Consider the following 23,077-nt stretch of genomic DNA (forward strand, 5'->3'; position numbering starts at 1 on the left):
ACACGACACGTGGCAAATGGCTGAAAGCACGCCAAGTGACGCTAATCGTTGCGAGGCTCCCAAAAAGCGCTCGTTAACTAGTTGCTCCCCATCTCCGCCGCCCAAAAAATAAATAGATGGGCTGTAGCAACGCACTGGATTTTCTACCAGGGGAGTCGTCGATGCGGGGTGACAGGTGGGCTGGAGTGGACTGGGCCTCTGCCAATATATCACCGTCTCCGCCGTCCAAAAAATAATAGAAAATCTCGTCTCCGAGTTTCCCCCACTCCCGCCAGCCGCCGCTCCTCCAGGTCTCCGCCGACGAGGAGGGCGCCGCCGCTCGTCCATTACTCGTACGCCACCGCCTCGTCCCGCGACTCCCGTGACCAGGAAGACTTGCCTCCCCTCGCCTCGCCTCGTCTCTCCGCTGACCAGGAAGGTTCCAGAAGCTATCGGAAGGGTTCCCCACGCGCCCCCTTCTTCCCCGCGCCAGTGCTAGTTCCGGCGGGCGCCATGGACCTGGACCCCGAGGGCATCTTCCGCGACGACAGCGACGAGGACGACGACAACCTCCATGTACGCTCCCTGCTCCGCCTTCCTTTTCCCCATTTTCCATCTTGGGTTCGATTGCTGCGTGCGTCGCGATTTGTTCTGATGCTAGCGTGTGCTGGTTCTGGATGCAGGAGAGGGAGGCCAACAAGGAGATGGTCGTCTACCTCATAGACGCCTCGCCCAAGATGTTCACCCCCGCCAACGCCGCCAAGGTGAAGCACAAGCAGCTTATATGCGCATAGTTTCACAGCCCCAGAGCATTGTTGAGTCTGCAATTGAGTTATATATAACATGTACTTTGACCATAACTTCTCCAAGTGGCACAACTTACAAGTAGTATGCCTGGTTTTCGGCAGAAGCAAAGTAGGTAGCTAGTCTTTCCAGGGTTTGCATCTGATCTAGGACTCTAGGTTATTTTTTAGACTGAATGGTTTTGGGGAATACGATGGTAAGGGTAGGAGCTTGTTGTAAATTTGCCGATATTTAGTTTGTGTGAAGTTCCATGGTTATAATCATTTACTAGGTAATGTAGCATTTTGGTTTTGTTGTTTCTTGCAGCCAGATGAGAATCAGGAGACACATTTCCATACCATAGTGAACTGCATCACGCAGTCTCTGAAGACACAGATTATCGGGAGATCCCGTGATGAAGTTGCAATATGCTTCTTCAACACCGTAAGTTGCTACTCATAGTTGTAAGCTTTAACTCGATGCTTGATTAGTTATTAGTTAATTTATTCGCTGGTTCAAGTCCTCTGATTTTACTGCAAGTGATTGTTCGGCAAAGACGAGGTTTTCGAGTTTCAACCTGTTAGTTGAGACCTTAATCTTCGCTGGTGTATTGCTCTCTGTGACAACTTTGCTTCCTAGTTTTACTTGATAGATCTGCTGTTATCAGGCCTGATGAGTGGACACTGAACTTGAAGATTTCAATTATCTCTTTGAAATCCACTTTCATCCATCAGCAAATGAACTGATTAGAACTGCCGGGTGTTGAAAAAATGACATGTTGCTATGATTTGTTCTTTTGTCTATCAAACAGTTAAATGTGTGAAAATTTGAGATGAACTGTTTGTCTTGCACTATGTAGATTACTAATATCTGATAAGATTCTTTTTATGATGTTCCTTACAAAGTGCAACTTCCTCGAACACTTACGAAGTGGTACTGATATGCTATTGTTACATGGTACTCTTCTTTGATATAGCTATCACATAACTCTTGCAGAAAGAAAAGAAAAATTTACAGGAGCTGGCTGGTGTATATGTTTACAATGTCACAGAACGAGAGCAACTTGATAGGCCTGATGCAAGACTGATTAAAGAATTTTCTTGTGTAGAAGGTAATGCTACTTAATGAATTGTTCTTTTGCACAGCTGATCAGAGTTTGAGTGATACACATGCTGGGCTACTTCCATGTAGCAGATTTGTATATAACACTTGCAGAAAATTTGAAATTGTACAGTTGGATGGTTTACTTATACCATATCACACATGCATAAAAATCATGCTACAAGACTGAAACTCAGACATTGTATTATCTCAACTGATTCTGGCATTTTACATCTCATGTTGATTTCATCTTTTGTGTTCTCTTGGTCACTAAAAAATTGTAAGGCAACCATGCTTTTAGAAAGTTAGCTAGGAAATATCATTAGTAGCAGTACATGAACATTGTAAGCATGATTTTTATTTCATTTTGTTTTGGCCTGAATAGAAAGGCTCTATGGATAAAATTGGAGTAGGGTACTTGTGTATGAGAGAACTCAGCAATTATGTTTTCATTATAATCTTTGTTTTCACTTGTGCAAGATTCTTTTATGAATAACATTGGAAGCCGGTATGGAATAACCTCTGGATCTCGAGAGAATACCCTGTACAATGCTCTTTGGGTTGCACAGGCACTGCTGCGTAAAGGGTAACTTCACTTTTCGCCTTTGTTTCTCAGATGCCGTAGTTTATATTAATTAACACATCCCAGTAGCATTAAACATCTTTGTAGAGGTGTAGCCTGTATACATGACAAGTATTGTCTATAACTTTCTTGGGGGATACAGTTCAGCAGTAAAGCTTAAATTTCTATATATTATGCACAACGATCTAGTTTGCATCAGCTAGATCATTGTGCACATTATACTTATTAGCTATAAGTGAATGTAATATACCTTAGGTGCTTTAACAGTGTTTTGCTGGATGTTGAAGCATAAATTTACGTGTTAGTGAATGCAGCATCCTTTAGGTGCTTTAGCTATCAACCTATCATCTAATGTAATGGTTAACACCTATGTGGTTCAACTTCAGTGATTCCCCTTTCTTCTTTTTTCATTCCTCAGATCTGTGAAGACTGTGAGTAAGAGAATCCTCATATTCACCAATGAGGATGATCCTTTTGGTGGTATTACAGGAGCAGCAAAGACTGATATGATCAGGACCACAATTCAACGTGCAAAAGTTTGTCTATGACACATACATCTATTCTGTTTTCACACCAAGCAGCCCACAGATGCAAATTAATATGGTATGTTCCTAATGATCTTATGTTTTTGTTCTATAATTACTTGCCTACCTTCAGGATGCACAAGATCTGGGCCTGTCTATTGAACTTCTTCCATTAAGTAGGCCTGATGAGGATTTCAACATGTCCCTGTTTTATGCAGTAAGTCTCCGCAGCTCCCCTCTCCCCCCGTATCAGTGCCAAATGCTAAGCAACTTCCATCTCCCAGGATTTGATTGGTCTGGAGGGAGATGAAGTAGTGCAGTACGTGCCATCTGCTGGTGAAAAGTAATTTCTTTCTTTAATCACCAATTTTACTCTTGATTGTTTCTTGTCTTGTTGATACAAATGTAAATACTCAACGGTATCTTATTCTTCTAATTACTTTCCGCAAAGAAAAGAAAAAAGACAAATATTGGTGCTCGAGTGGGAGCTTGCAACTTTGTTGAATGGAGATAATCTGTGTCTCAGAACCAGATCTGAGAACAAATATACAGTCTGTTGTTTCTTGTGACTATGTAGACTTGCTATTGTCCTCCCACGAATTTTGTGCGTAGTGGGTGTCAACTCTGTGCATTGTCCTCCACATGTTATAAGAACATAGGATAAAACATCTGAAGTAATGGTTAACTTGTTATCTTTGTTCTCGCCAAAGAAAACTTGTTAATCTTTGTTTAAGCGTACAAATGCTTCCATAAGGTTTTTTGCTGTTCTGCATGAAATTTAGGTTAAGTAACCTCAGGTGCACTTCTTGTGTGAACTAATCCAGCTGTAAAACCATTATGTGCCCGGGTGTAGGGAAGAGGTGGATGCATATGTAGGCGAGAATTGTGGTTTGAGCACAAGGAAGAGCGGTTCACTCTTGTACACGCGGCTCTTGTACACGCGGCATGGCTCTTCCCCAGCCGCGGAGCAGGGCTCTGAACACTTGTGACTTGGAGAATCTATTTGTTGCTTAATTCAACTAGTTATACAGTTCACTTACATAGCAGACCCTAGAGAAAGGATACCATACACAATTGGCATATAGCCAACTAGTAATATTCTAATATGTAGCTAACTGCTACTAGGACACAAACTCTTCTGGGCTGCAATCAGGCGCCTCTCCTGATTGGGTCATTGAAACACGGACTAGTAGTCCTAGTCGATTATCACCTTACCGTCCAAAGTGGGTTCAGATGCTGCTGCTGTTGCTGTCTTGGATCTGCGCCTGTAGGTCTGCTGCGCCCGTAACAAAAACTTGAATGGATTTTTTGCTTGATCATCAACAAGAATCGTTAGCTAACTTTGTAGAGCTTTCAGAAGCTCTAGCTACTCCCTCCGTCCGGAAATACTTGTCATCAAAATGGATAAAAGGAGATGTATCTAGATGTATTTTAGTTCTAGATACATCCCTTTTTGTCCATTTTGATGACAAGTATTTTCGGACGGAGGGAGTATATCTTAGCATCTCTTGGTATGAATGATAATTTTTATGCTACCAGTCTGTTACCCTAATCATTATGGAAGGTTATGCTTATGCTTTACTTTAGTTAGATAGTTTGGTTTAGACCCACTTTGAGCCTCATTCTAGTGTTGTTCTTTGAAGGCTGGAGGATATGACTGATCAACTGAGAAAGCGAATGATGAAAAAGCGCAAAGTCAAAACTCTCTCATTTGCAATTACGAATGATGTTTGCATAGAGGTGAACACATATGCGCTAATCCGTCCAACTGCTCCAGGTATGCTCTGACTCTGTCTTTCCAATGCTTGTTTACAAGTTGTTGTAACTTAAGCGTAAATGTGTTACTTCTATATTTGTAGGGACGATTACGTGGCTTGACTCGATCAGTAACCTTCCATTAAAGGTAAAGTTATGCTCTATGAAAAATATATGCTCTTTGTTGCTTACTTTTTTGGATTTTGCTGATGCACCTTCATAGTTTGTTATGCTATCATTACAAAAGTTGTGACGAGCTTATGGTAGGCTTAAGTCATACTCCCTCTGTATCACAAATACATGTCGTTTCGGATATTGACATGGTCTTCAAGATTTACCTTTGACCACTAATTTTACTATTGTAATAGTATGCATACATAACACAAGAAAATTATCATAGTATGAGTACTTCTCAAAACAAATATAAGCATATGGTTTGCAAGTTCTCAAACTAAATATTTGAAACAATATTTATAGTCGAAGTTTGAAAATTTTGACTGAAGGCATTTCCAGAACAAATATTTGTAATATGGAGGGTAGCTAAGAATTGTGTAGATAACATCCTGGCTATGCAGTACCATCTCTTGGATAATGTTGAAAGAGCATCTAAGCAATTCTTTTCCTGCTCTAATTTTTAAGGATATTTGGTTAATTTGATTGGGAAGTGAAAATGTTTTCATGGTTGATGATGCAACATTCTATAGTCTGCCAGTGTGGTAACTGATTTATTGTAGACCCAGATTACGCAACGCCAATCTTTTACCATGATAGGGCAAAAGATTGACGCAACCTGTGTATAGGATCAGTACCCAGCACTTCCACATGTTTTGAGTATGCATTTACGTAAGCAGCTATTACTGTCTTGATCATAGAGCTACTATTTTATGGTCATGCATATCTTGACCTTCAAGGGAGTTAAGGTTGAGATGCCATGTGTCTGCCACACAAAAAGGAAACGGATCAAGGACTAGTCACTGTGTAGAGGAGTACTATTATAGTGCCTCTTGGGCATAACAGAACATTCAACACTTTCACATATTGTACACAGTCTTTGGGCTTTTTTTTTTCTTCGGAATCTGTTTCTGAATGTACTCACATAATGAGATGTTGCATATCTTATGGAAGTGAGAGTTTTTGTTGTCATTAACTTCCTTTTATTAGGGAAATTTTACAGTGCAACTCTTCTCTTACAGTTGCTTTTTGCTTACATTTCCTTAACACATAAAATGATGTTTATACAGACTGAAAGGTCTTTCATATGCAATGACACCGGGGCCCTTCTTCAGGCTCCCCAAGAGCGCTTCCAGCTATACAATGAGTAAGTACACATATGTTTATACAGTGTCATCTAATAATGTATTTTTTTGGTTTCTAGATTTATTTGTGTTATACTTCCAGTATCTGCTTCCTGATTTCTTCACCAATCTTTCCATTATTTGTTTTCTTGTTTCAGTTTGATGCTTATATTTGTGATCTTAAAGCACTTTTATGTATTCATGTTTGTGCAGTAAAGTTGTTAAATTTTCTGTTCGTGAATTGTCTGATGTGAAGAGGGTTTCAAGTCATCATCTTCGCCTTTTAGGGTTCAAGCCATTGGATTGCTTAAAAGATTATCATAACTTAAGTCCGTCAACATTTATTTACCCCAGTGATGAGGTAATAACACTTCCTTATATTGGTCATCGCCAAGGGTACTTTGTTCTTTTGTGCATAACGTTCATCATTCGAATACTATTTTTATGTTGTTTCTACAGAGTCCAGATCATTTATGTCTCTACTCTCTGTCTTTAGACTGATAATCTTGTTCATAAGCTTCCAATATTTTCTGTGATGAGAATGTTTTCATTATATGTGCTTCTCTAACTTTAGGTAGATAATCAATAGTTGTAAACTTTCAATATTTTCCTTGATGGGAATGTTTTTCATTATATGTGAGGACACTTTTGTAGTTTGACTTGGTGGTTCTAGTGCATACTACTTCTTGTTCAGCCTGAAGGAGTAGTTCTCTCAGTGAAAATATAATGCTTCGCTCAGTGATTAGTTACTTTGTCCTATTAGTAACTAAAATAGATCTCTTGAAAATATTTAGGGTTGTTGAATGATGGGTGCATGCTAGATTTACTTCCTTTGCTTTGATGCAGCAAATATTTGGAAGCACTCACATTTTCATGCTTTACATAGCTTGATGCTGAACATAACTAGGGCTGTTGAATAATGGGTGGATGCGATTTACCTCCTTTGCTTTGATGCAGCAAATATTCGGAAGCATTCGTGTGTTCGTTGCTTTACATAGCTCGATGCTGCGTCTTGGACGGTTAGTCACTATCGCTTATTCCCGATCCTGCCACAACTTCTATGACCACTTCAGGAAGAAAGCTTGTCCGAGAACTGAAACCTATGAATGTGCATAAAGCTATCCTGAATCATAAGGATGCACTGAAAAGAACTAGTATTGGATTATTGGTTCTAATTAGTATGGACTATTGGTTCTCACATTACATTCTCTCGTTGTTTGGGATAGTTTCTGGGGATAACCACTTGGGTATGATGTTGAGGTATTATTCACGACAAGTAAATGAATTCGAATACACGTGGTTGGAACATTGTTTGTTGTAGTTTTGGGTTTGTTTGTCATGTCTTCTGTTGAAATAATTTTTGATGGTGTGATCTGTAGTCTGCTGGCTGTTTGGAAAATGAAAGGATAAAGGAGTTGTGGCTTATGATGTGAAAAGCATGGTAATGGGTGATACGGTACACAACAGGGAAAGTTATTTCTTTTAGGTCACATATCTAAAATGGGTTTTTGGTTGGCACTCTTCTAAACTGTAGGATCCCAGTCAATGACATTTACCTGTTTTCCCCTTCTATGCCTAATTGGTTCCTTGTAACTTCTGCTGGGCTGTATATTTTTTTTAGGTTGTCACTTTGGCATGTATGTTCAACTTACTCGGCTCTTTTTGTGTATGGGAGGTGCCAAAGTCAATAAGAGTTTGGCCACACCAACAGATAATCACTTATCTTATTAACATAATGTTCTGTAGCAACCCATCATCTCAAACCTTTCTATGTTATTACTACTACTCCCTCTGTTCACTTTTGTAAGTCGTTTAAGACAGCTGAAATTGAACTGTTTTAGATGCTTTCCTAAATGTCTAAAACGTCTTACAAAAGTGAACGGAGGGAGTAGCTATCATGTGTCATGTTGTCCCCCTGTTTTTGAGTCGAACGACTAGTCGCGACTAGTCGATGAGTTGTAACTGGAAGTCGTCAAACACCTCTACTAGTCGATCGGCACGGCACGACTCGTCAAGAGTCGCTACCCCAGAATGACTTGTCGACTCGAAAACCTTGCATGTTGTACATGTTCTCATGTGTTTATTCAAACAAGTGGCTGGGCATAGACTAAGGTGTTCTGTAACAAGATTACAAGAGTACACATGCTTATAGCATCATAAATGTAGTGTTTCGTGTTTCTTTTTACGGTTATATGATCCGTGCTACAAACTTAGAATTATGATATGTATGATTTCAGGTTTGCACTTGCGTTTTATGGGACCCCAACTCGCCCACGGCTTGTAGCCCTTGTTGCACAAGTAAGATGTATTTTCCATGTTTATGTTTGTTTTGCAATGATTACTATGGTAAACTTGTTAGTCTGGGTTACGTGTATGATATGAGCAACCTCTTTAAGGACAAATCTATTCAATGTAACAGTGCAAATGGTGTTAATTGCACACAAAAACCCCTTCTTATTTTCCATAAAAAATGATTTCTGGCAAGTTGATGTATAACATGATTGTTCTATGCATCACACGATAGCTTATCTCTGGGCAACCACAGAACTATGTCAATATCTGGGTTTGATTACATGAACAAAAACGACTAATCTTCTTGCTTCGTTTCCCTGAAAATTTTCTACTTGCTTCATTCAACTAATTACTTGGATATTTCTCAGTGAGATAATGAGGTAAACTGTAATAAACCCGAAATGACTTGGCTCTACAAACACCTCTTGTAGTGATACTCAAGTTTCCAATCTTTCATGTTCCAGCTTCTCCCCATTTCTCACTTATAGGATAAGACTCGAGTGGATGGTGTGAAAATTATCTACTCCTGCATCACATTCTACTTTTTTGTATTATGCATCATGATTTTTCTGTCTGTGGCTCTGAACTTCTTGGATTTACAATTTCATAACCCCCAACTATTTTCCTTCCCAAAATAAACACTGGGATTGAAAAACAGGAAGAGGTTATTTCTTCGAGTGGTCAAGATGAGCCACCTGGAATGCACATGATCTATCTTCCATACTCGGATGATGTTAGATATCCTGAAGAGGTAACCACTGGTGCTGCATTTGTATTTTCCCTTCTTAAGCAACAGAATGATTTTACACTTATGTGCAGGTTCATCTGACTTCTGGGGATGCACCTCGCGCTACAGATGAGCAAATAAAGAAAGCTTCGAATCTGTTGAGACGTATTGACCTGAAGCATTTCTCAGTACGCCATTTTGCTAACCCAGGTAAATCACTACCTAGAATTGATTTTAGTTTTTGTTAGAACTACTCGTAACTTATGTGTGTGTTCCACTTGTAGATTTGCCTCTTATCTTACAATCTATATAGACCAGGATTGCTTGCTGATGTGTTGTAGCTCAATATCTTGTTGGGTTAGCATGGCAATGAGCATTAAGAACTAAGTTGATGCACAGACTCTAAATTCAGTGAATTTCTCATTATTCCGATTGTGGTTTCTGTTCTGTCATGGAACAGGATTACAAAAACACTACGGGATTTTGGAGGCCTTAGCTTTAGGTGAGGATGAGATGCCGGATATAAAGGATGAGACCCTTCCAGATGAAGAAGGCTTGGCTAGGTACATGTTTTCCTTTGTCAATTGTGTATGCTACATCCTAATTCCGCCATTTCTTTCTTGCAAATGCAACTTATTGAATAACTATAGTCAACCATCTTGGTGTTCCTGCGTCCAAACAGGAACAGTGATGATGAAAACATAATTTAGTGCATGCTGAAATAAGCTTAAGATATTTTTATTCTTTACACGTATAAGAAAGAACAATCTAGGGCATGCTTAAATAAGCTGAAGGTTTACTTATCAAACGTATTGTTTGTATTATAAAAGAAACATACAACAGTCGTCCCGTACCTTATCGTGGAATATTTCCTATATTCTTATCTTAGGCCAGGAGTAGTTAAAGCTATAGAAGAATTTAAGGCTGCAGTGTTTGGTGAAAATTATGACCAAGAGGAAGCTGAGGCAGCAGCAGCAAAAGGTGGGGCCTCAAAGAAGAGGAAAGCAATTGCGGATGCAGCTTCACAGAAAAGCGCGGCTTATGATTGGGCAGACCTTGCAGATAATGGGAAGGTGAGTAGTCAGGTTATATTACAAAGATTATGTTTACATGAAAAAAATGCTCAATACGCAAACTGTTGCGATAAATTGGTCTTTTGATAGTCGCCCACTCTACAACCCATGCTGTAATTACAAAACTAGTTAGCATAATATGCCAGATCTTGGCATTTTAGGAACTATAGTCCCACCAAGAATCCACAGAAAATGAGGTTATACATGTCAAACTATGCATGCACCTTTGAAACATGAATTACATTTGGATGTGTTGTTTCTTTGATATCCCTGAATAGCGCCATTCATCCAAACCTTTCTGAGTTAACCACACTGATGTTTGTTTTGCAAAATTCTGAATCTTTAATTTGCAGCTGAAGGACATGACAGTGATGGATTTGAAGACCTACCTGACGGCGCATGGCCTCCCGGTTTCTGGTAAGAAAGACGCCATCATCAGCAGGATCTTGACTCATCTAGGCAAGTGAGAAACAAGAATCATTGACTGGAATATGCAAGACGTCTAGTGTGCATCCTATGTAGCCATGGATGATAGACCCGCCCTCTCTGTTTGGGCCGTGGCGATTTTGTATAGCAGTATGGGGTGCCAATGTGACTTCCATGTTAGTTTATTTGAAACCATGCATGTGCTCTTGTGCCACGCAACTTGGGATGGAGTTGTCTTAGATGTCTTGTGGCTGGTGAAAGTGTGTTCTGACAAAGGTTATTCCATCCGCTTTGTCGACAGTTTACTTTTTTTTTTTGGTATGGCTCACCATTCATTCCAAATGGTACTACTCTCTCCGTTTCTAAATACTCCTTTTAGAGATTTCAATAAGGACTACATACTTGTTTTGCTCTGTATGTAGCCTTTATTAGAATCTCTAAAAGACTTATATTTAGGAATGAAGGGAGTATGAAAAGCTCTGTATGTAGCCTTTATTAGAATCTCTAAAAGACTTATATTTAGGAATGAAGGGAGTATGAAAAGCACGTTTGGGGGGTCGGTGCAATGGGAGTTTTTTCTTTTTTTTTAAAAAATAAGGTGAAATATTTGCCTAGCTGCAAAACGGCAATAGCCTAATTGAATTACTTTTGTGGTATTATATTACTCAAATTCTTGGCCCACGCAATGGCCCAAGGAGACACTTGGTGTTTCGTGTGATGATTGCCACCGGTGCCGGTCTTGTTCCTAAAAATGGGTGCATTTCTTTTCTTTCAAATTTCCCATACAACAACTAAAAATGGGTGCATTTCTTTTCTTTCAAATTTCCCATACAACGAAGAAGCAGTGCATTCACAAGTTGAGCATTGTGAGTGAGAATCTTGTCCCACCATGTTAGCGGGTGATCGTCGAGATCAGAGCTATGATGCAACTCTAGATTGTTCAGATAGGGGTTTAAACACTCATTACTCCAGCCACGTGACAAAGTTTATTACCAGGCTCAGGCCACCGTAGTGGTGTAACATCCTACTCCTGCTTTAGTTTGTTCTTTTGTATTATTCAACTCTCCCCTACAAATGTTTCCAGCGTCTCCTTTTATACCCTATTGGGCCTATGAAGAGGGGACCCGACAGCCCGTGCGGTGACGCAGGCTGCTGGAGCTGGCTCACCTACTCCTTTGAGTTTGTTCCTTTCGTGAAGGACATGATGAAGCCCATGTCTTGCTTACCCTGTTTCATGCATATCCTGACGTGCTCCCACTCGGGACGACTGATATGAGGAAGAAGCGGGGAGAGAACGCTCCCCGACGACAAGAGGGGGCCTAATGTAGGGTAGAATTCTAGTTTGGCTCAATCTCACACACTTGGAGGGGGAAGAAGAACAATCAAGAACACAAAAGTGAATCTCTCAAGACAACCCTCGTGTCGGGCTTCCCCCGGCCGCGCGGGTTGATAGGTTCTCTCGTGTCACTCCCGTGAGGAAACCCTAGTCGCCGCCGACAATCGCAATCCTCACCTTTCCTCCTCTCGCTGCCACCGGTTAGCATCGCCGGGCAAAGCTTGTGCGGCGTCGGTGGCGGCGGGGCCACTTTGTTGGTCTCTGGCCTGGGCTTAGGCAGCGCGGGAAGTTCTTCTCAGGAAGAGGTGAGGGCTCGCGCGGCTGCGCGGGCCGATGGCGGCGTGGAGCAGAGAGTGGATGGGCTGTCTTGTCGTTCCTTGGCGTGGAAGTAGGCTCGTGGTGCTCGCATCCAACTGCTTTACCTTGTCTAGGAGCTTGAGCACTTCCTCTGCATGATCAAACCCTTCTTGGATTCTAGGACTCCTGCATTCTTCATATTGACCCCACAACTTCTGTAGTGCCTTCTTCATTGCTTCAGGCGACTCCTTGTCAACCCATGAATAAAGCCACATTTGCCTAATTGCAAAATAAAAAACACATCACTTAATTTAAACAATTGTCAGGAAATACAACAACTGCTACAAGGAAAGAAAGAACACCCCATTTTCCAATTGAAACAAACACTTTGCACTCATGTTTTAAACAATGCACAACTTGAGAAGAAAATATCACAACGACAATGCAGTGTCTGAGATGAGGCAAAATTTACTTGAACACTTACCAAAATTTACAACACTTAACAATACAGTGCATCAAGAATTTATAGCAACTACTCCCTCCGTTTCAAAATAGATGACTCAACTTTGTACTAACTTCACTTGCACACTTACAAAATCGACAACACCCAACCAAAATGGTAACAGGTCAATGCATAGTGTTTCATGTTTACAGAGGATTACAACTACATAAAACATTAGTTATGTGACACAATTTAGTGAAATCTACATAAATTCCATGGAAATCGGATGGATCTACTAAATCCATTAACTTTGCAATGGACACAATTCATATTTCAGTAAATTAACTTGCTTTTGAACTCACAAAATTTTGTCATCCTTGGACAGAGGGTTTGCTTACATCTTGTGCACAACCATAAAACCTCCTTCTGGTGAGGGTGCCTTCGAAAGCTACAATTTTCTTAGCATTTCTCTTGTGGTCGCACTCCAAATCCACATTGCCTTTAAAGTCGGAGTCTTGAATGGTAAGAGGCGCCTGGATTGAGCTCAAATCGGTTAGAGCTGCTCATTAGACTCAATTTTGGTTCAAATCGACTTACAAATCCAGTAAATCCCCAGTTCACAAGCAATCATAAGTATTTGTAACCCTAACCCTAACCTAGGAGACAAAGAAGAGAGGAGCTTATGTGAGAGTCGAACGCTGCCAGGGATCCATTGCTGCTCTCATCGTCGTTCCAAGAGACCATTGCATCCGACAGCTGGGCGGTGATGAGGTCGAGAGATTTTGACGGCAAGCAGTAGAGCAGCGGGAGGGAGTAGCAGAGAAGCACAACGCGAGGGAGCGAAGAGAGGAGCGGGAATGACTGCGGAACGACGAATGGGTTGAACCTAGGCTCCGACCAAGCGTGCCGTCAGCTTTGCCGCCATGTGGACGCTTAGCCACGTAAAAAGAACAGCTCAATCTTTCCGTTAGTTTCTTTTGTGCCACTATCAACGATAGTGTTCCATGCATTTTGCCATGATTTAAATTGTGATGGTTTTTTGCGAGTTGTGACAGGAATGTGGTGGTTTTTATCCATTTCACTCGCAAAATACTGCAGTTGCACGATGCAACATTTAGGATATTATAATGAGTCAAATCATATAAATCATATATTTTAACGTGTAGTGATTAACCAGGACTACCGGCTTACTTTTGTCCTTGTACAGTGCTGTGCGAGCAGCACACCAAAATTGGGTTAAGAGCTTTAGTATAGTCTTATTGTAATACATTTTGTGAACGCGATGTCTGGCTAACTGAAAGCTGTTTACTATTGTCCTTGAACGGTGCTGTTAACATCAGACTAAATTCTCAGCATAATGATCAGTAGGTTTGTGTAAGCAAACTGTGGTCGAACCTCGCGAGTTGTGGTTAACAATCACCTTGTACCGTACCGGCCCTAGACAAACCAAGCCGCGGTGCAAGATCGGGAGGGCAGGCTGCTTGGCGAGTGAAGGTATGCGTGTGTACTACGTGCACACAGGATATGATTGTGTACAGGGCCGGCCCTGAGGGGGGGGGGGGGGGGGGGGGCAGCGGGGGCGGGCCCCCAAAATCCAGGGGCCCCTCCGAGTCAGCCGTGGTATATGCAGGTAGCTCATTAGCATTTAGCTTTGTAGAAAAATTAGCCCAAGTAGAGTCACGGAGAGGAAGGGACGTAATTACGGTATAGGTATCTGCAGGCAAGAAAAAAAGGCAAACCGTGTAATCACCTCGTCTCGTCTTCCTTACGATCGTGAGACGTGAGTTCGCACGATCCCTTAATTTCCTATTCCCTGTTCCATTGGCTCCCAGACTCCCTATCACAAATGCATCTCTAGCCGGCACACAGTTTTCCAGGCGCTGGACGCAACGATGCACACGCGCCCAAACCCTCACAATTCACATCGTGGCTTCGTCGAGCGTCCACATCGTCTCCGGATGTTGGGAACACACGATCGACTCCAGATCCCGCCGGAAGTCCACATCGTGGCTTCGTCGAGTGTCCGATCACCAACACTGATCCGATCAATTCCAGGTATAAACTGTTATTACCCCCGGATCCGGATGAGTAAAAGGGTGTAATCTTTGTGGGATATTGGGAATTTTGGACTCTTAACAATCGTATTACTATTTCTTATTTCATATATATAATTTCCCTCCAATAATTAGCAGGAATCAACATTGTTGCTAATTAAATAATTTACCTTCTCATACAAGATGCATAGCATGTTTTAACTTCTGGTGCAATTTATTTTATTTCAGCTCCCTGTGTTATCCTGTCGTCCAGAAAGTATGCATGCGGTAACCAAACAAAAAAAAAACATGAGGTTGACTTCATACAATCGCAAAGTGGTGATTTACAATTTTCTCAAGGAATACTAGTGCTTTTGTTAACCCAGATGCCGAGTCCACGATAGTTGCCACGGATGAGAAGAATTGATAAGGAATTGCAGGATGGAATTGACAATGACCACATCGTAAGTGACTTTTAATAAAGGTAATACATACTCACTCCGTCCCATAATATAGGACGTTTTTTGGCACTACATTAGTGTCAAAAAACGTTTTACATTACAGGACAAAGGGAGTACAAATTATTCGATATGAATATTGATTCGAATGCATTTTCAGTGTTTATTTGTAACATTTTATATAGACATGGATTAGAAATTAATGATATGATGGAAATACAAAGGGCCCCACAAACATAATTTCGCCTCGGGCCCCCAAATTCTCAGGACCGGCCCTGATTGTGTATGCTCGAAAAAAAAAGATACGCGTGTGTAGTACGTGCACAAGACGAGTGGAGGAGCGTGGTCGTTTCGTTTGTTCTGTCAAACACTGCAGCAGCAAACAACAAAAGAGGCGGCAGCGTCAGCCCCTGCGTGGGGGCGAGGCAAGCGCGCACCACCACTCGCCACGGATCAAGACCAGACGCCGGCCGGCCAAGCTTGCTCGGATGTAAGCTAGCTAGATTCCGTGAGATATGCGGGGCGCGGCCGGACTGCCGCTGCCGCTGCTGGCAGTGGTGGTGGTGGTGGCGCTTCTGCATGCGGCACGCGGGGCTGGAGCGGCGGTCGGCGGAGGATGCGATCGGAGATGCGGGGGCATGGAGCTGCCGTACCCGTTCGGCTTCTCCAGCGGCTGCACGATACGGCTCGGATGCGACGCCGGCGTCAACGGCGTCGGCGCCGCGTGGCTCGGGCGCGCGTTCGAGCTGGGACTGCTCGTGCGCAACGTCACGCCGCGCTCGATCATCGTCGACCTGCAACCCGACTGCTCCCGCCGTTTCAATACGTCCGTCGCGGCGCTCTTCTCGGACAGCTACGCTCCCTCCTCCGGGAACAGCCTCATCGTTAGCTCGTGCGGCGACCGTGCCAATATCAACAACTGCAGCATCACCCCTGACAGCTTCATGAACAGAACCTCGTCTCACTGCAGCGCCAACGAATCCATCAGATGCATCCAGCCCCCCTTGCGTTCTAACATTACAAGCGGCCACCATTTTTTTTTGAAGCAAGGCAAAAGATTTGCCATTTTCATTGATTAAGATAGAAGTTTTAACAGGAACCCGCCAGGCGGGGGAAAGAAGTCTACTCTCGCGGCATTACATTACAGAGGTGCCTAGCGCCTGCAAGCGCCCAAATACGAGCCTCCTCCTTTATCCTAGCAGTGATCATGGTCACCGTGGTAGCGACATTCCTAAAAACTCTTGCATTGCGCTCATTCCAGAGTTCCCAGGAAACAAGCATGAGCATGGAGGCCAGAGCCTTCCTCGGGGGGCCCCTATCTAGGATAGTCTTGAACCACCATTCATTTACAAAAATTTCGTGACGCCAGCCTGCAACTACAGCACTGTTTATGCCGATCCATGAAGCCACATTAGCCCAAACACGTTGGAAAAATCTGCATTGGAATAGGAGGTGTGATGCAGATTCAGCAACTTGCTTGCATAAAGGGCAAAGCTCACAATTGGGCCAGCCCCGACGCTGCAGCCTGTCCGCAGTCCAAACACGATTTTGGATGACGAGCCAAGCAAAAAACTTGCACTTGGGAGGAGCCCAGGCTTTCCAAACGGACATGTTCATGTTGCTCCTGAGATGGCCCTCAAACTGCGCCATGTAGGCCGAAGAAGCGGAATACTCGCCACTTGTAGTGAGCTTCCATATGATAGTATCACGGACATCCGCAACCAGGTTGATCCCAGACACCCTTTCCCAAAGAAGGGCGAACTCCTGGATGTGCCCCAAGGATAGGCCATGCTGGGTGTTTATTTGGCTGACCCAGAAATTGTTCAGGAGTGCCTTTTGGACTGTGCACATCTTTTTCTTAGAGATGTCGTAGAGAGCGGGTGCAATGTCTTTCGGCCTGATTCCATCCAGCCAAGGGGAGTTCCAGAAGCTCGCAATGCAATCGTCTCCGATGCGAACCATGGTGGCAGCCGCAAAAATGTCTCTGTCCTTGTCAGTACATGGTGTTCCAGTGCCTAGCCAAAGCTTAGGAGGGTCTGCCCATTCATACCAAAGCCACCGAAGACGCAAGGCGGTTGCAAATTTCTCGAGGTTGAGCACTCCTAGCCCACCATAAATTCGTGGCTTACACACAAGTTCCCAATTAACTTTGCATTTTCCTCCCGTGACCTTGTCACAACCTGCCCACAGATATGCGCGTCTCAAACTGTCAATCTTCTTCCTCACCTCTACCGGTAAATCAAGGGGCGTCAGATGGTAGTTTGCAATGGCCGTAAGCACCGCCTTGACGAGGACAATACGACCAGGGGCGGCCACCATTTTCTGAATAGAAGCGAGCTGCTCCGCTCGGACTGCACCGGGCTGGTGTCGTCGATAAGCTACAGCGATGCAATGGGGCCAGCAATGCTGCTGGGCGTGCTGGAGCTCGATTGGTGGGTGCCGGGGCGGTGCCGCTGCTCACCCGGAGCAAATTGCACCCAGTTCAGCGCGCCGACCACGGGTCAGGAGGCGTTCCGGTGCGAATGCCAGGATGGGCTCGAGGGCGACGGCTTCATCTACGGCACGGGTTGCCGGTTGACAGGCACAGCGTCCAGCCGCCAACAACGAGTGCCGTTCGGGGTCTTCGCCGCGGTTACCGCCATCGCCGTGGTGCTACTTGTTCTCAGCATATCGGCTTGCCTCATCTTCCGCCGCGGCCCAAGGCGAAATACCATGACGAAAACCAAACAACCGCTGAAAGCGGTGGCTGCACTCTTCCGCGGCGAACTCGTGGACGACGAGCTCGACCAAGGAGCTGCCGGACCCCGGCGATTTTCATACGACGACCTCGCTGCTGCAACTGGTAACTTCTCCCGTTCTCCGACGACAGGGCGCTCGGAAGGGGATGCTTTGGGTCAGTTTACCAAGGGTTCCTGAGCGACATGAACCGCGAAGTGGCCATCAAGAGGGTGTCCGAGACCTCTCGACAAGGATGGAAGGAGTTCGTCTCTGAGGTGAGCATCATTAGCCGGCTGAGGCACAGGAATCTTGTGCAGCTCATTGGCTGGTGCCATGGCGGCGGCGACGAGCTCCTCCTCGTGTACGATTTGATGCATAATGGCAGCCTTGACACGCATCTCTACAGACAAGACTCGGTGCTCATGTGGCCGACCAGGTATGGGTGCTACCCTAATCAACAATTTCCTTCATTTTACAATAACTATTTTTTTAGGTAATATCACTGGCAGAGTGGCTGTCACTAAACTTGCATCTAATGTGCAATTTGGTGCTACAAGTTTCAAAATACGGTTTTTTGTCAGGTAACTTGCCACGCATGCACGGGGCCACTGTCAGTGACCGAAACGTTTTAGAGCGACCGACGCCTGTGTGTTTTGCATAGAACCCCCTCAAAAAATTTATTCACGTAAAAACATATAAATTAACGAGAGAATTCTTTATTTGACACTACTTGAAAATGTGGTTCCTTATTTAATCCTGGTAAAGTTTTTCTTCTCTATTTGACATTTGGTGAATTTTTCTTGCCTTATGTGACATCGCCGTCCGTTCTGTTACGGTCTGTCGTTAGTTCTCTCTTCCATGGACGAAATTACCCCGCCGTTAGCGAGCGCTGGCAAAAGAAAGGAGACCTAACGCAATCGATCTAGTCGATCGACTTGCATGCTAGGCAGAGCGGCAGAGGATCCAATGGGGTACATGGATGGAAGGAGCTCGTCTCTGAGGTGAGCATCATTAGCCGGCTGAGGCACCGGAACGCGCTCGTCAGCTCCTTGCCCGTCAGCGAGCAGATGTGGGCTGGGGAGTGCCCGTCGACGAGCGCGTTCTTCTTGCTAAGCCGACCTCGACGGTTGCCGCTCCACGTTCCCCGCGGCGGCCACGGACGCTGCCGGAGCTGAAAGCGACGGCCGCGAACAACAGCAACTGTATGCGCACGTGGCAATCCAGAACGCCCATCAGCCCATGGGGACGCGACGATCGTAGTCACATGTGTTTTGCACCATCTCCGGCCGCGATCCACCGTGATGACGCACCGGACGCACTCGCACGGCCACAGCAGCCGTTGCCCCATGTGTGCCACGCGCCGATGCGGTTCCCCATCCTTGTGTCCGCCAACACGCACGACCTCACGCTGCACGTACTCCTCCACGCCAAGCACGCTACGTCGGCGAGGTGCTGGTCCCCATGCAGGACCTCTTCGGCGTCGCCTGCCCGCGAGCACCAGCACCGGTCGGAAAGCGCGGGGGTGCTTCACATCTCCTACAGCCTCACCGACGACGCGCCGTTGACGGTGATGGACCACACGCGGTACACGCAGCAGCAGAGCGCAGTGGCTCCGTATGGGTACGGCGCACCGTCCGCGGCGCCGGCGAGGCACGACGACAGTGGCGGCGGAGGGATGGGGCTCATGGGCGCGGCAGTCGGCGGGATGATGCTGGGCATCGGCGAGGGCGTCGGAGATATGCATAATCGCCGACTCAGAGATGGGCATGGACGGCTGCTGGCCTGCTGCTAATTCGCATGCATGCATACGCGGCTCGATCGCATGGAAAATGTATGTTGATTTTTTTTTTCTCCGAAGTGTTTGTAAGAATTTAAGGAATGAGATGATCGAAACTTTTGCGCAGCCTGCCGGTCGATCGATTTCATGGTGTCGTTCTAGGGTTTCTCTTCCCTATAACAGCAGGGTGAATTGCATGCAATATATCAGACAAATTTACACACGTGAAAATATTAATTAGTAGCATGCAGTATAATTTATAGAGAAATTAGTAGCTTGTATTTTTTTAAGAGATGCATTACCATTTGCCAACAAATAAAATATTAGTTTATTTTGTATTATTGAGGACTAAGCTTTTGTCTTATATAAAATTTTGGTCACATAATGCATCAGGGGTGAGAACGTCTTTTCCTGTCCCCATCTAACACCATTAGTGCTCAAAATGACCTAGAATGTCACATAAGGCAAGAAAATTTCACGAAGTGCCAAATAAGGAACCACATTTTCAAGTAGTGTCAAATAAGAAATTCTCTCTAAATTAACTCGAGAAAAACTAATATATCTTGTACTTCGGAATAGAGAGAGTAGTATTTAGAAGAGTTTTTTCACTAACAAGTCTGTAGATGTTAGTTCCATAAAACTGAGGTTCCTCTGTCAATATTTTCTGCACTTTACTGTAATACTTTTGACAATTGTAGGTACTCCCTCCATTCCACAATGTAGTGCTTCCTCTATCCACGTGCTTCAACTTTGACCGTAAATTTAACTACCAAGACCAATTGTGGCGGGAGCAAAAATTATATCAGTGAATTCGTATTTGAAAGAAGTTTTCAATTATATAAACTTTTCTCCCGCCGCAGTTGGTCTTGTTGGTTAAATTTATGGTCAAAGTTGGACCTCGGAAAGCGCGGGCACACTATATTTTAGAATGAAGGGAGTACAAGATAGTGCTCGGAGTAGGTTCTGCACTTCTGTACTTGCATCAAGACACGGAGCAGAGAGTAGTGCACACGGACATCAAGCCAAGCAACATCATGCTAGACGCTTGCTTCACCGCCAAGCTCGGCGACTTCGGGCTCGCAAGGCTCATCAACGACGGCCGGTGATCGCACACGACCGGCATAGCCGGCACCATGGGGTACATGGATCCGGAGTGTGTGCTAGCTGGCAGGGCGAGCGTCGAGTCAGACATGTACAACTTTGGGGTGGTCCTCCTCGAGGTGGCCTGTGGACGGCGACCGGCTCTGGTCCAGGACGACGGCGACGTCATCCACCTAGTGCAGTGGGTGTGGGACTTGTATGGCAGAGGAAAGGCCCTCTCAGCCGCCGATGCACGACTCAAGGAGGACACTAGTAGAAAAAGGGCCATTTGTCTTGGTTCATAAGGTCCATCTGTCCCGGTTACGGAACCGGGACTAAAGGGTCGTTACTAATGCCTTTGACCTTTAGTCCTGGTTCTTATACGAACCAGGACAGATGGGCCTCCATGTGGCCGCTGTGGCGAGCCCAGACAGGAGGGCATTTAGTCCCGGTTGGTGGCATCCACGTGTCAGCTGTTCAGGGGTTAGGATTTTTGTTTTTTTCTGAAAGGGGGGGGGGTGGATTTGGGGTTTTTGTATGGTTAATTAAGGTGTTTCATATATTGTGTTAGGTAGCTAACTAATTAATAGAGAGAAGTGTCCTCTCTTATCTCCATGCTTGGTCGACGCTATGTACTATACGTATAGAGAGGCCCTCGACACGCTAGCTAGTAAGAAAATGAAGGAAACCATTAAGTACAGAAGTTCGTCATGCATACCGAGAGAAGTGATCGACCTCTCCTTCTCCGAGAGATTGGTCGAACAACAAGTTTTCGTATTATCTATCCGACGCTACTGGCTACGTACATATACAATATGTAAGATCTGTTACAATCCCCTAGCATCTGAAATCAAGTTCCACATGGTATTCTCCGGCTTTATTGATGACGTGGTCAAGAAAGAATCCCGCTAATTCCTCTTGAATTGCTTTCATGCGATCTTCTGGTAGGAGTTCATTCCGCATCTCCCACGTCTAATTTGAAGAAGGGGGTTAATACATATATATGAATGAAACTCAACAGAAATGATGCTGTAATAAAATGAAATTGTGAATATTATTGCTTACGCACATCAAATTGTCTTTTAGAGTAGCCCCGATTATCTTTACAAGTCGCGTTGTAGATGAACTCGCACACGTAGTATCCACAGAAATCATTCCCTTGTTCCTGCCACAAGCACTTTACGAGAAATAGAGGTCAATCAAACTGATAATGAAGCATTATAAATGGCATTGATGAAAGTAGCTAGAATCAACGGGATCGAGATGCGCGGAACTAGCTAGCTAGTACTACTTACTTTCGGGTATGTCCATCGCAGCTCCCCCGGCAGTCCCGGAGCTTGTGCGGTGAATACTTTCCAAACCCTGCGAGACAAAGAAAACAATTACTTGATATCAGGAAATGAACAAAAAGTTGCCGATATGGTGCGATAATGATCGATTGAACTTACTTCTCGAGCATTTTAGTCATGTCCGCATAGGTCTCGGGAGATTTTCGTCTCGAGTCTAAGACGGTTACTAGTCCCTGCTCAAGCTTAATCTCCAGGAGAATATAGTGGAAGCTGCGCACGCATGCATAACTCATCAATTACATTACTATAACCTCGCTCGAGTAATAAGGGAAACCGAATATGCACAAGACAGTAACACTCACTCGAAGTTGTAAGGAAAGAGTATTTTATCTTTGTTTTGATTTACTATCAATGATTTGAGCAAGTTGGCCTCAGCATCATCGGCGTTCTTTTCAACCTCAAATTTATCTATGAGATTTGTGTTAATGAACCCAATATCATACATTTCTGCTTTTCTGCACTCGACGATCTTCAATCTGCATAATATAGTGAGGATAATCATATATACATGCAATGAAAGAGCTGAGCTATATATAGAGACTTAATGACAGAAGTAGTACTTACAGACAGTAGCAAGTGACCGTTAATTTATCGAGGGCCTTTTGATTGAACCACTGGAAGAACTCCTCAAATGGAAGAGTCAACAAATCAATTCCAACGAGGTCGTGCTCCTCTTTAACTCTCAGATACAAAGTATTCGTCCCCCCAGACTCTCTGCAGGTTTTCATGTACCAATCATGGAATCTTCGCATCATCGTTGTTAGAGATTTTTCATCTTTGACAAGAGGCTTCCCGTAATGGTATTGGTGTTCTTCCACCTCCAAGAAATCATAATGTACATCGTCGGGCAGGTAATCTTCAAGATTGCTATAACCGGGCACCATCCCCGGATCATTAGCGACGATATCGCTAGACACCTTGAGCGGGGGGGGCACGATTGGTTTGCTTATTCGCCGAGCTGGGCAATTTTTTTCCCAACTCGTCGTTCTGCTAACCTTCGATCACTGATAGTATTTCCCGACCGCTCCGCTTCGATATATACCTTTGTA

General features: G+C 44.2%; 1 protein-coding gene and 1 pseudogene across 1 annotated transcript; both read left to right on the top strand.

The window, feature by feature from the left end:
* Positions 1–230: 230 nt before the first annotated feature.
* LOC123102253 (ATP-dependent DNA helicase 2 subunit KU70) lies at positions 231–10,823 on the top strand. Its single transcript, XM_044523553.1, has 19 exons — positions 231–555; positions 663–743; positions 1,090–1,206; positions 1,759–1,873; positions 2,344–2,449; positions 2,865–2,982; positions 3,104–3,187; positions 3,255–3,313; positions 4,614–4,747; positions 4,830–4,873; positions 5,967–6,043; positions 6,234–6,381; positions 6,978–7,039; positions 8,258–8,318; positions 8,971–9,063; positions 9,132–9,249; positions 9,500–9,602; positions 9,929–10,112; positions 10,466–10,823. The coding sequence occupies exons 1-19, from the start codon at positions 493–495 to the stop codon at positions 10,577–10,579; spliced, it is 1,881 nt and encodes a 626-aa protein (XP_044379488.1). The 5' UTR covers positions 231–492; the 3' UTR covers positions 10,580–10,823.
* A 6,596-nt stretch (positions 10,824–17,419) lies between these two features.
* Positions 17,420–23,077, top strand: part of LOC123106546 (L-type lectin-domain containing receptor kinase IX.1-like) — a 36,523-nt pseudogene continuing 30,865 nt past the window's right edge.

Source organism: Triticum aestivum, chromosome 5A (assembly GCF_018294505.1).
Source record: "Triticum aestivum cultivar Chinese Spring chromosome 5A, IWGSC CS RefSeq v2.1, whole genome shotgun sequence".
NCBI lineage: Eukaryota > Viridiplantae > Streptophyta > Magnoliopsida > Poales > Poaceae > Triticum > Triticum aestivum.